This window comes from Beta vulgaris, chromosome 1 (assembly GCF_026745355.1).
Source record: "Beta vulgaris subsp. vulgaris cultivar EL10 chromosome 1, EL10.2, whole genome shotgun sequence".
In the NCBI taxonomy this organism is placed as follows: Eukaryota; Viridiplantae; Streptophyta; class Magnoliopsida; order Caryophyllales; family Amaranthaceae; genus Beta; species Beta vulgaris.
In genome coordinates, this window is record NC_079202.1 from 28,374,669 (window position 1) to 28,391,749 (window position 17,081).

General features: G+C 36.9%; 2 protein-coding genes across 3 annotated transcripts; one reads left to right on the forward strand and one right to left on the reverse strand.

The window, feature by feature from the left end:
- Positions 1-251: 251 nt before the first annotated feature.
- On the forward strand, positions 252-10,034 carry LOC104884428 (cleavage stimulating factor 64). Of its 2 annotated transcripts, none has more exons than XM_019247599.3 (10): positions 252-520; positions 620-698; positions 1,769-1,943; positions 3,574-3,610; positions 3,720-3,961; positions 4,350-4,427; positions 5,795-5,830; positions 5,917-6,375; positions 6,604-6,921; positions 9,512-10,034. In XM_019247599.3, exons 1-10 carry the CDS (start codon positions 487-489, stop codon positions 9,632-9,634), a joined length of 1,581 nt encoding a protein of 526 aa, XP_019103144.1. In that variant the 5' UTR covers positions 252-486; the 3' UTR covers positions 9,635-10,034. The 2 variants fall into 2 exon arrangements, with proteins under 2 accessions (XP_019103144.1, XP_010667375.1); XM_010669073.4 differs by having other exon boundaries at positions 254-520; positions 3,577-3,610.
- A 1,754-nt stretch (positions 10,035-11,788) lies between these two features.
- Positions 11,789-14,779, reverse strand: LOC104884430 (uncharacterized). Its single transcript, XM_010669075.1, has 3 exons — positions 13,475-14,779; positions 13,236-13,292; positions 11,789-11,983 (listed from the first exon to the last, which is right to left on the reverse strand). The coding sequence occupies exons 1-3, from the start codon at positions 14,777-14,779 to the stop codon at positions 11,789-11,791; spliced, it is 1,557 nt and encodes a 518-aa protein (XP_010667377.1).
- Positions 14,780-17,081: the final 2,302 nt, after the last annotated feature.

Genomic DNA, 17,081 nt, shown 5'->3' on the forward strand with positions numbered 1-17,081 from the left:
TTTATTTTATTTTCTTCAGCTCTAGTAAGGCTTAGATGAGGATATCAGTGGTGTTGTTGTGCCTCGTCTGGTTACTCCGTAGAGTTTAAGTTCTTGTTTTCAGTAGCTGCAATTGTTGTTTTTTCGTGTTTTTGGCCTTATGCCGCCTCTTTTGAATAAAAAAAATACTCTACATAATTATTAAATAACTATATCTATCGTTACATATCAAGCCATGTTAAAGAAGAGTAGGTAAATAATGCAAAAGTAAAACGGCAAAGATTGTTTTAGTCCCAATTTCAATTTCAATTTCAATTTCAATTTCAATGCACTCTAACTACTATTACTGTCTGAAACTGCAAAATAAAAGCTAGAGAAACGAAGAGAGCGAGAGAGAAACATATCTTGATTTCATTAGATGCAATTGTTGGATATAATGCAGAGAATGCTCAAATTGAAGCATACAAGCTCATTCATGTCTTCCTCTTATTGAGTCTTCTTCTTTTTATGGCCTCTTCCCAACAACATCGTTGCGTTTTTGGTTTGTCTTCTTCACTTTAGATTAATTTTTGTTCAAATCTTGGTCAATTTCATTTGGTGATTAAATTATTATTATTTCAATTTTTGTTTGATAAAACAGTTGGAAATATACCTTATGATGCAACTGAAGAACAGCTTATTCAAATCTGTGAAGAGGTTGGCCCCGTAGTTTCATTCAGGTTTGTCATTTCTAAGTTAATCGCAATTTTTGTTAATTTTCTTCGTATTTTTAAAACCCTAGCTGATTGTACTGTTAATTCCAGAATTTACCGTTCTTTGAAATAGAATTTTCCAGCTTTTGAATTACTTAGGTTGGTGATTAAAAAATTAGCTTTAGCTGGAGAATCATGTCGTGACGAGTAGTTTGTGGCAGGGGGCTGATCAAGGGAGTGTTTCTTAGCTTAAAGTGGCATATTTTATTGATTTTCGAAGCGAAAAGGGTATCAGTTTACGTGGGTGATAGCTTTAATTGACAATATTAGCATTGTTTCTGATGACTTCTCATGTTTGTGGTAGCCCTCTCTATAAAAGTGACATAACAATTATGAATCAGTGGAATCCCCATATTATTAGATACACGACTTTCACGGGAAAATGCAGACTAGGATATGCAAAATTGGCTTGTGTACCCCTTATTTCTGGTTTTTGTTAGTTGGCAATATAGATATATGGCGTAAAATAGGTTGAACTGGGAAACATGAACAGAAAATCATTTAGATTTTTGGGATTGCTGTAAGATTGAAGAAGCTGTTGCATATGTTGTCGGGATCCATGACTAAGGAACTTGTTTTGGAACCTAAAGGTTTCTTCATTTGATGGGTTGATCATAGTTAAATGCACTTAGGTATAGATCTTTAAACTTTTTTGGTTTATCGATTTCTGTTTGCGTCTGTTGTATTTTGTTGTTGTGCTTGTTGAACCTACACTTTGGTTTATTATGTATTTGTAAGTTAAAGTCATTTGTCTTCTGGTATTGTTTTGACTTGAGAATAAAGTTGCTATGTTTGAGGCTAAGAGACAACAGAATTCTTGTTTCATCAGAGTCAAGCTAAGACAATTTTTGGTTCCTCCTTTTAATAATTGTATGTTGGGCATTTGTTGCATGGTTTAGTAAGGCCCTCATGTAGTGTAGAACCTTATATTTTTCTTTGCTTTCTAAGAGATTGCAAAGAAAAACTTTCGGCATCTTTTAGGTCTCAAAGATCAAATTTCATGCTGTTCTAAATGAATTTATTTCCTTCTTTTTTAGATTGGTTATAGACCGTGAAACAGGAAAGCCAAAAGGTTATGGATTTTGTGAATATAAGGATGAAGAAACAGCACTTAGTGCTCGCCGTAATCTTCAGGGTTACGAGATTAATGGTCGGCAGCTGCGGGTAGATTTTGCCGAAAATGACAAAGGTGCTGATAGAAATCGTGAACAGGTAACTTGTTCTAGATTGCATGGCTCACCCCTGTAATGGATAATATATTTTTCCTTGCTGAGGGTATATAGTAGACGTGTTGTAGATTATTTTCTTCAAATGACTTTTAGTTCAATGCATGACTTCTATCTTGTATATGCATAGTCATTACTTTTTAGTACCATTTTGGTTTGATCATGGTAACAAAAGTCAATTAATTATGATAATTGAGCTAGTATGAATTATGAAATAGGATTCATATCTCCACCTTTGTGTCTTAAGACTTGCCTTAGATACAATTCTAAATGCATTTGGCCTAAGTACTGTATCTTTGCTCTTGTAGGCCTATATAGGCAGGTCTAGTGACATGTGAGTTTCTTTTATTCATATTGGTTTTGGGGTTGGAGTGAGAGTAAATTCCTTAATGAAGAGAAGACATTAGGAGCTCAACCTTTGCAGGCTTGGAAATCAGAGAATCACAAAGTACAAAATCCAAATAGACATCATCCTTTGGCTAATTTAAGAATCCCAATTATTTCAAGCTTTCTTGGAGACATGGTATTCAAAGCTAGTTGTTTCATTAGGGCGAATTCCCTCCGTTTTCCAAAGTTAACCCACTTACTATAGCTCCAATTACCAAGAAAAGTTGGAAAAAGGGACCACCCAATATGTCTCTTAATTATTTTTGAGGAGAAAGAGTAGAAGTGGGTCTGATATTGTGGGGGTGTTGGAGGGTAAAAGAGGAAAAAAGTTTTCCAAACAAGAAATAAAGCAAAACTTGGCAGAACTTTAGAAAACGATTGTAAACGAAAACTGAGTAGAATATAGGAGAACAGAGGGAGTATATCCTAAGAACTAGCTAAGAAATGAAACAAATGGTATTAAAATCTACCATTATATTACGTACGACTTTTGAACTTGCCGTTGTACGAAATGGCGTTGCATACGTTCTTCTTGCCATGTCCGTATTATGACGTTCTTTTTTCCTTTTCCTTGTCCAATTGGCCGAAAAGAGAGAAAGGGAAACCATACATTGCAACATAAAAACGAGTAGACACAAACAAAGGGACATGAAACTGACGTGGGCTTTCAAGTTGGGTTATGTAAACGAGTCATGTCTTTTATATTCATAATAGGATGGCCGATATACTTTTAAGTAAATATACATTCACCAAATATATAATCCAATCATATGATAGGTTTGGTCATCTTACGCTGAAAGAATACTTCGTAAACTAGAATTTGTTTTTTAAAAACTCCTTAAATGTGATTCTTTTCTTAAAAATTCACGCTGAGCTGCGTTGCGTGACATTCATCCCTTAGAAGAAACTACCTGGACATAGTAACTGTTGCCCCGAACGGCACGTTAACCATTATTTTTCCTTGTAATGTTATAGTAACTGTAGAACTGGTATTAGCAGCTCAGAAATTAGAAGTTGGGTATCGTGTATTAGCAGTGTTGACTTAAGAAGGATTTTCCTCATACAGATTGATTCCTTTTGAATCTTCTGATAATATATTTTTATTCGATACATCTTGTGCTCAGCCTCCTTTTCTCTGGTAGTGAATGTTTTCTTCTTGGCGAAAAGGAGGGACGAGATTTTTTGTCTGATTATAAGCATTAAAATTGCTCCGTTTTTTTTATCTAAAGCAGGGTCGGGGTGGGCCAGGATTGGCTACAAGTGCTGGTTAGTGTAATTTCTTTCTCATCTGTTTTAGCTTTAGAGGTAAATTTTTGTCTTTTTACGGAGGCGTAGACATGTCATTGGCATCCTAATGGAGTCTCTGTGTAAACAGATGCTCAAAAGCAGGTAGGTGGCCCGGCTGTCATTGGAGACGCAACATTCCATCAGCCAATTGGCCTCCCAATAGCTATGACTGCTGCTTCTGTCATGGCAGGAGCTCTCGGTGGTCCTCAGACTGGTCAGATAAATCAAAATGGTGTGCAGAATCAGTCATTAGTTGGCAGTGACCCTTTAACGCATCATCTAGCCAAAATGTCCAGGAGTCAGCTGAACCAAGTTATACATGAAATGAAGGTAAATGCTACTGTAATGAACTAGCATCACTAAGGTAGATAAAAGAAGACGATTAAGGAATAAGACTGATATTTGATTGATAATCTGGAAATTGTCAGAAAAATAAAGATAGTAACAAGCTTTCGAGAGGCTTGTTTCTCTCCCAAAACAAAACTACTAAACCCTCTACAATTTTCCAGATGCCTCTTTTTCCTATAATGTTCTCCATTTTTAGCCATTTCCCCTTAACTAACACCTTTGGCTTCTTCCTGAAGTTACTTGTAACTGAATTGTAATGCAACTGCCTAAAATACCCTCCCCCAATTATCAGTTCATTACAGTTACAAAAGAGCTGTTTCTGAAGAATGATTCCGTATATTTCATCTATCCACTTTCAATCTGTTAATAGGTGCTTTCTATGCAAAATAAGGATCTCGCACGTCAACTTTTGCTTGTGAGCCCACAACTTCCAAAAGTTCTTTTCCAGGTTCTCTTCAACTCTGAGCTACGTCCATTGATTGGTAAAATGCCTTTAGTTCGTCCTTTCTTGCTCGGTGTGGCATCTGGTTTATACTATATGTTTTTGTGTATGGTATCATGCTAGCTAGTTATATCCCATGGCTATCATATGTGTAGAAACATGGAAGTTGAGGGCATAATTGTATCTTCTAGCTTTAGATGCTGGAGAAGCAAATATGTCAATTTGGAGCAAGCTGCTGATGATTTAATCACTAATTCACTTAGATCTATGATATGATTTGTGTTTCAAAAGTGTTGCGGATTTGAGGTGTCTGGTGATAGGTTTTGCACCTTGATACTATCAGGGTATGCTTGGATTGGGGGTAATATATAAAGGGAGTAGTAGAAGGAAAAAATAAAGCAAAGAAGGTGGATAGGTGGTGGTAAATGTGATAAGGTATTGACTGCGTAAATTTGCAACTTGATAACATGAGGGCATGCATGGATTGGGGGTAATGTATTAAGGAGGTAATAGAAGAAAAGGGATGTGATCACTGATCAGGTATGTGGAATGGGTATGGAACCTGAAACTCTATGCAAACTATTTACTTGAACTCTGGAAGCTATTTTTTATAACATTCTCAAAGTAACTTTTAGGGAAAAGTTATCAGAAAGTGGGGCCACTGAAGTCAAGAAGTCAGAGGAGAAATAAAATAAGGATAAGTTGCATAGTACTTCCAAGTCTTACATAAATCTAGCCAGCCACCCCCTCTTATAAAGAGAAAGAAGGGAGGTGGAGGGAGGGGGGGACGAGGGGGGGGGGGGGGGGAGGAGTAACCAACAGCCATTGAAGAAATTTCTTGCTCTTTATTTCAATTTGTCCCTTGTTTTCTTTCTCGGGTCTGCCAAAATAATTTTGATCTTAACCTGGCAAACGTATTGGCACTTTATGGTTCTACTATCTTGGCTTTCTTTAAAATTATGTGCATTGGTTGATTTAAAATTTTGGAGCTTTTGAGAACAACTGGATCAATACTTTTTGTTGTTTATATGGTCATATAATATATTAGTTCTTTCACTATGCTGCCTTGATTCAGCATTTCACCAATAGGATAGGAACATAAATGATCTTAGCTTTGCATGTTATTGTCTTTCCGTACTTCTGGGTATTCCAGTTTTCTAGATTTTTTTCCATGTAGACATTCTTTGTTGATTTTTATGGTTTCCTGTCCGTTTTGCTAACATTTCTTGGGAACTTGTAACTAGTATTTTGTTGGTAGAGCAAGTTGTGCCTGTTATCATATGTTGCTAGTTGCTATTAAGTCTTAAGATCAAGTGCTAGATTGCGTTCTGTACAGAATGTTCTGACTTCTTTTTATATGAAATTGGGTGCAGGCACAGATAATGTTGGGTATGGTGACACCACAAATGGTATGTAAAACAAGCTGTACAAGTATCATAGTATTTTTACCAATTATGAAGTGCTAGAATAATCTTACTTTTCTGGGTACCTTCAGTTGCAGATGCCAAATATAAGGCAACAGGCCCCAAATCCAACTGTTTCAACTCCCCAACCTTCTATGCAACTTACCATGCAAGGTCAACCCCCTGTTGTTCAAACCCTACCTGGGTTGCCCTCTTTTACTCCATTATCCTCTGTGTCTCAGAATGCTTTGGCACATAATCAGTTCTTGGCACCCTTGCCACTGCATCCACAAGCGCGAGCTCAGCATCCAAATTTGAACCAGATGGTGACACCATCTCAAAGTGTACTACCTGCACATTCTGGGCCTCAGCCACTTCTATCTGCACGTCCTCAACCTCTGGGTGGATTGCAAAGACCACCGGTATCTTCCTCTTTTAGACCTGGTCCACCATTGCAGCATGCAGGACATGCTAGTATGACAACCACTCAAAACACAAATCTTCAGGCTCTCTCTCAAAGCCACCCTGTGTCATCAGATCCTGGATATCAGGTAAGACTCAAGAGAGTTCTTGATATCTTCTCATTGTTCCATGGATGAAAAAACAGTTGAAGAAGTGGGCAACATTAGAGAAACCTGGAGTATTGTATACTTAGTAGAGCATGAGAATAATGTGCAGTGGCATGGAAAGACGAGCCATATTTTTTCTGATACATTAAGTAGCAGCAACTTTATTAATATTTCTCGGAATTATTTGGTTAATACTTGTTGCTCCATCAGGTTGTCTCTTCTGTTCGCGCAGCTTCCGTGGAGGCAATTAGGAAGGATGCTCCCATGCGTGTACAAACTGTTGGAGATGCGACCTTGGTTAAAGGTACTAACACCTTGACGAACTTGGCGTCGTTATCTGATAAAAAAGATTCTCAAGATCTGATGGTTCGTCCTTCGAAACTTCGGAAGTTGGATAATGACAAAGGTGCTTCCTTCTCATCTGCTGGATTAGTTGCACCAAGTGCCACTGTCACTGCAAGTAGCTCTGTTGCAGCTTTTCAAAGCTCTAAACTGGAAGCGCAGAACATGGAGAAGCAAGCCCTGCAGGTAATGGCTTAATATGGTGCAGCTTGTCTCTTTTATGTGACAATTTGTACTTTTTGGTTAATTTTGACTTCCTTTTTTTTTTTGGATCTCTCTGTGACAATAGTTCAATTCAATTTCTGGTATTGGGTCATTAGTCTAGTGACAATAGTGAATAATATTTTTTTAAAGGGTTCAAAATGTGTAATGAGTATTATCACAAGATAATGTTTCAAGATTTTCAGGTACGTATTTATTGTGACAATTATTATATTATTATTATCAACAACAACAAAAAATAGTTATAAAGAGAATAACAATAACAATAATAATAATAATGATAAAACCAAATAGCAACAACTGTAATAACTGATTCGTCTTATTTCACTCAACTTTTTCTATGAGTTACTTGCAGACGTGATTCTAGTTGAAATTGGAGCTGCAGACATGCACTGCTTACATGTTTTTGTTTGTGAAATTATTATTCATGCAATCCAGCACTTGTAACGTTGAGACTTGAGAGGAACTAGAATGGAAACCATCATGCTCTACTTGTTTCAACTCTAGATTTGCAGTTTTTATCTATCTTTTGAATGGATTTTTAGGGCTCCCTCAATTCCGGAATGGTTATCCTAATTTTGACTTGTCCTTGCTAGTTAAGGGATATGAACTCAGTTATCTTTCAGTACCTTAGCTACTCCCTTCGTTCCACAAAGAACTACTCACTTTTTATCTTTGTCCATTCCATGTACAAGTACTCACTTTGCTTTTATTTCTATTATGGCAAAAGATATGTAATATGTTACTCCTTGGCCTGCACACTCTCTCTACATGCCTTCTATCTTCCTCATTTTATAATAAATCTATACAACTATAAGAGTATAACACCACCATCATTATATCAGTAATAAAGATAGATCGTGTTAATTGGGAAGATGGGCATAGCAGAGATTTGCATGTTGAGATGGAGGCATGGAAATACATTAACAGATAGAATTCAGAATGAGGATATTTTGAATAAGGGTTGGAGTTGCAGACATTGAGGATAGGATAAGCGAGAAGCATTTATAGTGGTTTGGGCATGTGAGATGTCGCCTAGAGAATGTACTAGTTAAGGGTAGTGGAAGGTTGGGCTCCGGGTTATTTGAGAAGAAGTTGGGGGGAGGCTGAAGAAGACATGGATGGCCATAAGAGATGATAACAAAAATTTTGTTTGTAGGAGCATGTAGCACTTGATCAAAGAGAATGGAAGCAGATGTTTTATGTGGATGACCACCAGATTTATAGAATCTTCATTCATGCAACGGACCACATTAAAATGGGATTTAGACTGATGTTTTTGTACTCTCTCTCACTAAAATATGGTAAAGAAAGCAGATGAACCCATTTTTTGTACACTCTCTCCCCTTGCATGTATCTATAGTAAGTGAGTAGTTCTTCATGCAATGGAGGGTGTGTAATAATTTTTAGTGTTATTGGGTACTCTCTGTTACATTCCTTACATGCTTGAAAAGTCTACTGCCTCAGTGATTATGGGATAGGAAGTAATAATCACTGATTGAAGAATCAAGGGCTGAAACATTGTTAAGAATCCTTCAAAGTCCTTGGGTTAACATTCCTGTGGTACCAATATGCACTATGCATTTACATAGAAACCTGTTGCACAATAAACGCGGATCATGGATGAGGAAAGAAACTTCATCAATGAGTAGTAAAAGAATTTCAGGGGGTGGGGGGGGAACTGAAGTCCATCAGATGTAAAGGTAGGAAAATCAGAAAGGGATAGGTCATGGAAAGTCATATTGAGAAGTTATTTCCATCACTTGATCCCATAAAGAAACTAAAGAAGACTTAGAGAAGTCCCAGAATTTCTCTCCAATTGAAGCAAGTCGCAACCTACACAATAAATACGAGCACCCAATATTTTGTGCCCCTTTCACCTTCTGAATTCTGTGTATACAGTTTTTGTAGTCATATTTGAAGCTAAGCTACATAAGAGATTTGTGGCTAACATAAAATCAGTGCTGTCCCTACTGGGATGATACATCATGTTGTGCAATAATCTGCATTCACTTGTGATAAGCAATGTTGTTCGAGTAGAATTATAATATATATATATATATATATATATATATATATATATATATATAATTATATATATATATATATATATATATGGGCAAGATCACATGAGAATGCTTCTTACATGAGAAATGAGAATGAATCTCGATCACACAATTGGATTAGAGTAACAACACTTGTTCATTAGAGTCATACCTCCCTAAAAAAATTTGAGCCCAATTTTTTTTTTTTTTGGAATTTTCTTTTCTAATATTCTTTTTTTAGAGTTACATCACTTTTTCATTGGAGTTACATCACTTATTCATAAGAGTTATATCACGTAAACTTCATTCTCATTTCTCATGTAAGTGTGCATTCTCATATGAACTCACTTCTATATATATATATATATATATATATATATATATATGTATTCTTGTCCTTGAATGCTCTATGTTGAATAGTTTCAAGGATTTTGGTGCATCAACTACTTTAAAATCCATTAAGCCTTGTGAAGATTATTTATTAACATCATAACATTCTGGAGTTGCAGCTTCCACCTGATGTGGAGTCTGCCTTGTTGCAGCAAGTGCTCAACCTAACACCTGAACAACTGAGTTCACTACCTCCAGAACAGCAACAGCAAGTCATTCAACTACAGCAGATGCTCAGATGAGCTCCATGGACTTCTCTAAGCCAAATAATTTGATGGGAGGGCCATAAATTGTTATGGTGCGTGCACTAAATGGATCCTTATCTTAGCATCTCCAAGACCGTGCGTGGAAAAGGATGCTATCCGATTCTTTGTAACATTAACTTACGCTTCCAAGGAGGTCAATCAGGTTTTGAGATGCTTGAGAGCTATCCAATTCTTTGTAATACTTGTCAGCATTCATAGAGATATATGTGAATCAACTACAATTATATATAGGAAAAAAGGTAAATTTTTTGAGCAACTGTCTGGTTACTCATCAAATTTTGGTAGCACTCTTTCCTTTCTTTTACGTTTTGAGATCATGGACTCATAGTATTCCACAGAACGCCAATTTTGGTTACCTGAGGCAATCTTTCCCTCACACTCTGTTCATGATTGATGTTTGTCTATGCTGAAAACTATATGTTCAAGTTCATTAGGTGGCATTTAGTTTGTGTGTGGCTTTAGAATTAAGAATGAAACCATGAATCCATGATACGGGTTTGGAACTTGACTTCCGATGATGTACGTTTTGTTTATGTATTAAGTTGTTCCCCTCATCTACAGACTACAGTTCGATGCACACTTTAGAATCAGGAACTTTGTGACACTTGTTTCGTTAGTTTTCATTTAAGTTGCTTTCTTTTGTTTCAACATGGTTTTAAACTTTTACCTTACTTTGTAAAGTGAGGGTTTTATATGTTGGGTGTTGCTAGTTCTGCAATAGTCGATTTCGTAGTACTTTACACGTCCCTATGTTATTGTGTAGTCAGTCATGCCACCCAAAACCTTGTTGCTTGCATGTTAAAGTTAGTGTTACAAGTTAGGGTGTTGTAATTTGATTAATGTTGAATAAAATCAATGAAATAATAAGGATGAGAAAAGCAATAAAGAAGATAAACAAAAGAACATAAAGATTTATGTGATTTGATCAAAATAGACCCATGTCTATTTGTGGGAGATTTGAGCTTCTTCACCTATGATGGAGAAAAAACAGAGAGAATAATCACAAGGAGTCCTAACATTCTAGATGCTAAAAGTGTTTCATAACTTGTTAAATAATGAACACCAAGAGGTCTTTTTTTTGACATAAGGAGCCTCGCACAAAAACCCTAGAATATATTTGGCACAAAATCCTAAAAAGAAAATCCAATTCGGAAATGCATCTCGCAAATCGCGAGACGCGGTGGCTGTCGCGAGTCGCGGTATGCTCTCGGTAGTTCTTCGTAAAACGGGCTCAACTTTCTCGTTTCTCAACGAAATTTGGCATATGACTTATCATTGGAAAGCTCTTGAAACAAGATATCACTTCCAATTTGAATCACATCAAAAGCATTTGAAGATTGAGAGATATGTGCATTCAAAGTCAGCCTTATGCCATTCACAAGATTCCAAGCTAAGTGACAAATAACAAATCTCCACCTGACTTGAAACCGATCAAACAAGATAACTCCACCTTGAACTGAAAACCAAGAAGTAAAATTACATAAGCCTACTCACTTTAAGCAATCAAGAACGAATATCTTCTATAAATTGTGTACCGATGCGTCTTCGCACACAAAACTCCGTATGCGAAACCATCACATGGCCTGAATTGAGAGTATAAAGTCACCAAGCCCAAGCATGCTTATTTAAATTGACCAAACTCTCTTCAAACACTTCTTCATCTCAACAATAAACTCAAGCAATTCTAGAAGACCAAATGACATCAATAATTTCTAAATTGCAATTGTACTTAACAAAACACAAAAGTACCAAATTTGAGATAGGAAATAGCATAACTAGAATAAAATCTAATGCATGACCAAGATTGCTACTTTATTACAAACTCAAAAACAATCTATCATAGACTCCATAGAAAAATCCACGATTTCTCGTTTCACCAAGAGATCTCAAAAGGGCACCAATCATGAAGAGATCGTAGAAACCGCAGCCTCAAAACCGGTAACCCTAAAGTGCAAGATCATCATTAGGAACATTGTTGGCAATATTTGCGGATTGGTCCTCATTGGACTTTTCTCCATTCTTCCTCTTTAACTTCCAACATTAAGCTTTGATATGACCCTTCACATGATAATAGTTACAGATTTCGTTCTTGCTAGAATTCTTTCCACCATGAGCAACCAAAGCATTAGTTTAAGCAAAATTACTAGATTTATTAACCAACTTATTGTCAATTAAATCTCTCTGAGTTACGACATCCTTAACATCCTGCAAAATCAAATCATCTCTACCATACAATAAAGTATCTCGAAAATGCTTATACGAAGGCGGTAAAGAGCACAACAACCTAATAGCCATATGCCCATCATTGATCTCAACATCGATGTTCTGCGAATCCATAATAATAGAGAAGAATCATCTAAAGTGACTCAAGTTGTTTACCTTCTTCTAGATTGAGATCATGAAGTCTAGATTTGAGTAGTAGACGGTTGGTCACGCTCTTTATCATATAAAGTGACTCCAACTACAACCACAAACCCACAAAAGTCGTCTCCTTGGCAACCTCTCTCAAGACAAAATTAGAGAGACATAATTGATTTGCCTAAAGATCCTTCAAATCGATCTCCTCCCACTGATCATCCATCATACCCAAAGGCTTTTGGATGCACCTGCAAGAGCCTTGTGACAACCAGTTTGAACCAAGATGGCTTTCATCTTCAATTACCATAGGCCAAAATTTACTTGCCTATCAAATTTCTCAATATCGAATTTCATTTATATAATTGAATCAAACTCGTTCTATAAACACCTAAGATCTTAAACAACAAGGCTCTTGATACCAATTTGTTAGGAATCAAGGTGATGTAGTTTCATTAATGCGAAACAAATCAATGAAATAATAAGGATGAGAAAACCAATAAAGAAGATAAACAAAAGAACACAAGGATTTACGTGGTTCAGTCAAAATAGACCTACGTCTACATGAAGGGGATTCGAGCTTCTTCACTATAATGGAGGAAAAACAGAGAGAATAATTACAAGGAGTCCTAAAATTCTAGAGGCTAAAAGTGTTTCATAAGCTGTTGTTGAATAGTGAACACCAAGAGGTCCTTTTACAACATAATGCACACCGCACAAAACCCTAGAATATACTTCGCACAAAACCCTAAAAAGAAAATCCAATTCGGAAACGCATCTCGTAAATCGTGAGGCGCGATGATAGCTTCAAGGTGCGGTGGCTGCCGTTGCCGCGAGTCGCGGTATGCTCTCGGCAATTCTTCGTAAAACGGGCGTAATGTTCTTATTTCTCAGCGAAATTGGGCATATGACCTACCGTTGGAAAGCTTTTGAATCACATCAAAACCTTTTATAGATTGAGAGATATGTACATGCAAAGCCAGCCTTATTCCATTCACAAGATTTCAAGCTACAAATAACAGTTAGAATATATAGGTTTTGTTTTTATTTTAAGTTTGCTTGGTCGACAATTCCGAGGGAGTTCATAATGTTTTAGTTTCCTATTTTCTTATATAAATATACATCAATTTTAAAAATCTAGCATGGCTCAGGTATTACCTAGTAATATAATAATTTTTGGTAAAAATGTAAGAAGTATTATTACCAAATAGCAATTGCAAACCAGCAGCAAGCAAACAGAAAACAACACAACAAAGACACGCCCAGCATAACCCAAACCCTACAGCATACAAAGAAACTCCCAAGAGTTACCAGTACAACTATGGTAAACTTACACCTACAACAGCAAACATAAAAGTTAACTAGCTAGTTCAGCAAACCACAATTGATCACTGTCCTTCCATCTGTGACTAAGCTTGCTCTTCACTCTAATACAATTATCTAGCTAATTTTCTTGATTACCACATCAGGTCTCAAGACAGCAGCTTCCCATAATGAGTGATTTCTGGCTCTCCAAATATGGTACACAGTAGCAGCTAAACAAGCATAAGCTACTTGTTGTTGAACTTTGCTTCTGAATTTCCTCCCCCATTTCCTCCAGTGACTATAGATACTTTCTTGTGCAGACATCCTCAGGTGTAGCCAGTTCATAATCCCCCTACACACTTCTTGACTGAATTGGCATTGAAAAAATAAGTGAGAGCATGAATCGTGCCCCTGCTGACATAGGAGACAAGAAGCATCTTGACAAACTCCAACTTGTTGCAGTTCTTCTCGTGTTCTTAGCCTTCCCAACATAGTTAGCCATGCTATGAATGAGTGTTTAGGGATGTTGATTGGATTCCATACCCAATGCTTCCACCTTACAGTGTCTTGATCTCCCCTGAGCCAATTATAACCTTGCTTAACAGTATAATCTTTGTTGCCATCCATCCAAAGATTATTATGATAAGCAGCTTTCGATTTATCCTTCATCTTGCAGATTACTTTCCAAGACCAGCTAGCAGATGAGGGAGCCACATAAGTCCACCAATTCTCATTTTTAATATATATACAATGAACCCATTTAATCCACAAAGTGTCCTCCTTTTGAGCAATTTGCCAGGTGTACTTTCCAATTGCTGCCATATTCCACAACTTACAGTCCCTAATACCCAACCCACCACTTTTCTTAGGTCTACAGACCCAGTCCCAGCTAACAAGAGGAGCCTTAGTAAGATAGGCCTTACCCTCCCACAAGAAAGCTCTACAAAGCTGCATAATCTTCTGCATCACCCCTTTTGGAATTATAAATACTTGAGCCCAGTAAATGTGGAGGCTAAGTAGCATTATATTCACCAACACATTCCTGCCAGCATAGGATAAGTGCCTAGATGTCCAGCAGGGTAACCTATGCAGTATACTATCAACCAGGATATCACAGTCAGCAGTAGTTATTCTTTTAGAGATTATAGGAACCCCTAGATATCTGAAGGGAAATCTGCCCTTCTTAAACCGAGTTACTTGCAGAAGCCTTGTTTGAACTTCTTCAGTGATGTTCCCAAAGTAGATGGCTGACTTTTCATGACTAGCTTTCAATCCAGAAGCTTGAGAAAAAGAGTTAAGAGCCCTCATCATCAGCACAACAGATTTAACCTCTCCTTTGCAAAACAGCATTAAATCGTCAGCAAAAATAAGGTGGGTAAGCTTGAGAGTTTTGCATCTAACATGATACCCAAATCCAGATTTATTGCTCATCTTCTTCATAATTCTAGTGTAGTACTCCATAATCACCACAAACAAAAGAGGAGATAGTGGATCCCCTTGTCTCAACCCCTTCTTGCCTTTAAAAAACCCACACAAACCACCATTTATACTAATGGAATTATGAAGGGCTAGTGACACAAGTCATGATCCATCTTCTGAAAGTCTCAGGGAACTTCAACTTGGTGAGAAGCTCACCTAAGAAGGACCAGCTTACAGAATCATAGGCCTTCTTGAGATCTATCTTCAATGTGCATCTAGGAGGTTCACTTTTCCTTTTATAGTGGCTCAAGATATCTTGGCAAATCAAGATATTATGCATGATACTTCTATTAGCAATAAAAGCACTTTGAGCTTGGTCCACTATACCTGGTAATACCAGCTTCAATCTTGAGCATAGCATTTTAGAAATTACCTTATACAGAACATTGCAACATGCTATGGGTCGAAATTGACTCACATCTTCAGGTTGATCTACTTTAGGGATTAAGTAAAGTGTAGTTGCATTAATCTGTTTGAGTAGTTTACCAGTCTGAAAAAAGTCAAGGACAACATCCATAATCTCTTGTCCCACACAAGGCCAGCTTTTTTTGAAGAATCCACTTGAGTAGCCATCAGGCCCTGCTGCTTTCCCTTCATCAATAGCAAAGAGAGCCTCTTTAACATCAGAACCAGTGAAAGGAGCACATAACTCTTGTTGTTGCTGGTTGCTGATTACTTCACCTTCAGCAATAATAGAGTTAATAACTCTATTGTTAGCTTCACTTTCAAAGCCTAATAATTGTTCATAATAGTTAAGGAAAGAGGCTTCAATATCATCTGGCTTTTCTTTCCAACTTCCAGATGAATCCTTTATCCTATATACATGATTTTGCTGTCTTCTCTTTCTCAAACATGCATGAAAATAAGCTGAATTTTCATCTCCCCCTTTTATCCAATTATTCTTCACCTTCTGCTTCAAGAGACTAATCCTAGCCTTTGTCATTCTATCATACTCCAGTCTAGCCACTTTCTCTTGACTATGCAGATCAGCATCCAAAGGTTGAGAGTAGATGGCCTGTTGGATATCAGTCAACCTAGTAAGAGCCACCTGGGCCTCTTTCTCAATATTTGCAAACTTAGCATGATGTGGTTTCAGCCTCTTCAATTTTTTAACCACCTTACATTGCCACTCCCTGCACGTTATCTTGCCAACTATCATCCACAATTCTCAGGAACTCCTCATCATCAGACCACATATTGCAATTTTTAAACTGAGAAGCTTTGCGAGTCACTGTTGCATCTAATCTGATTACCATAGAGCAGTGATCTGAGATACCCTCAGGGATAATAATTGCATTAGCAGCTCTAAACACTTCAAACCATTCTGCATTTGCTAGTACTCTATCAATTCTCGAGAATACCCTGCTCTCTCCATCCTGCTTGTTTGACCAGGTGAAGAAAGGACCACTGGAAGGATGCTCCTGCAATAGGCACATTCTACACAGTTTCTGAACCCAGCAACCTCCTCCAAAGTAACTTGAGACCCAATTCTCTCTCCCAAATTCAAAACATTATTAAAGTCCCCTAAGACTAGCCAAGCTCCTTTGATGTGCTTACTGATATGCATCAAATCCATCCAAAGTCTACCTCTCTCCTCAGCATCATTTAACCCATACACCATTGAAATAGCCAATTGTTTACCAGTATGTTTATGAAGAACCTCACAATGAATGACTTGATCCCCAGTATATGTACTGGAAACAACAAACAAAGTAGGATTCCAAATGAACCAAATTCTACCACCAGCATGGTACTGATAATTTGTAATATAATAATTATTCACTATATAACTTATCAATACTCCTTTCATTCATCAGTAATTTTAGCTTTTAAGGAAATTAGCAAAGCCACCATCCAATCCTATGAAAATTATCGTATACTGACTAGGGTTTATCATATAATTACCAACAAATTACAAAGCACTATGATTCTTACTTGTGATTTGTTCTTTTATTATTGATTCAAAAAACTCTCATATTTGCATTTTGTTATTTCAAATGATTTAAATTTACAATATACATTTTCATTAAATTATGTTAATTAACTTATCTCACTTGTTAGTTTTCAATTGGTTTCTTTTGTGAATAATTTTATTGAGTCAATTAAACAACTCCATAGGAGTTGTACTTATATTGTTACATTGGTTTGACCAAATCAAATCACAAAATATGAAGAGAGATAAAGTAAGAGAGAAAAAATAGGAAAAAGCTCTCAATAACCCAAACCCTTTGAAACCCTAGCTCTAAAGCAAAAATCCCCAAATCAATTTCGTGCTTTCTCTGCT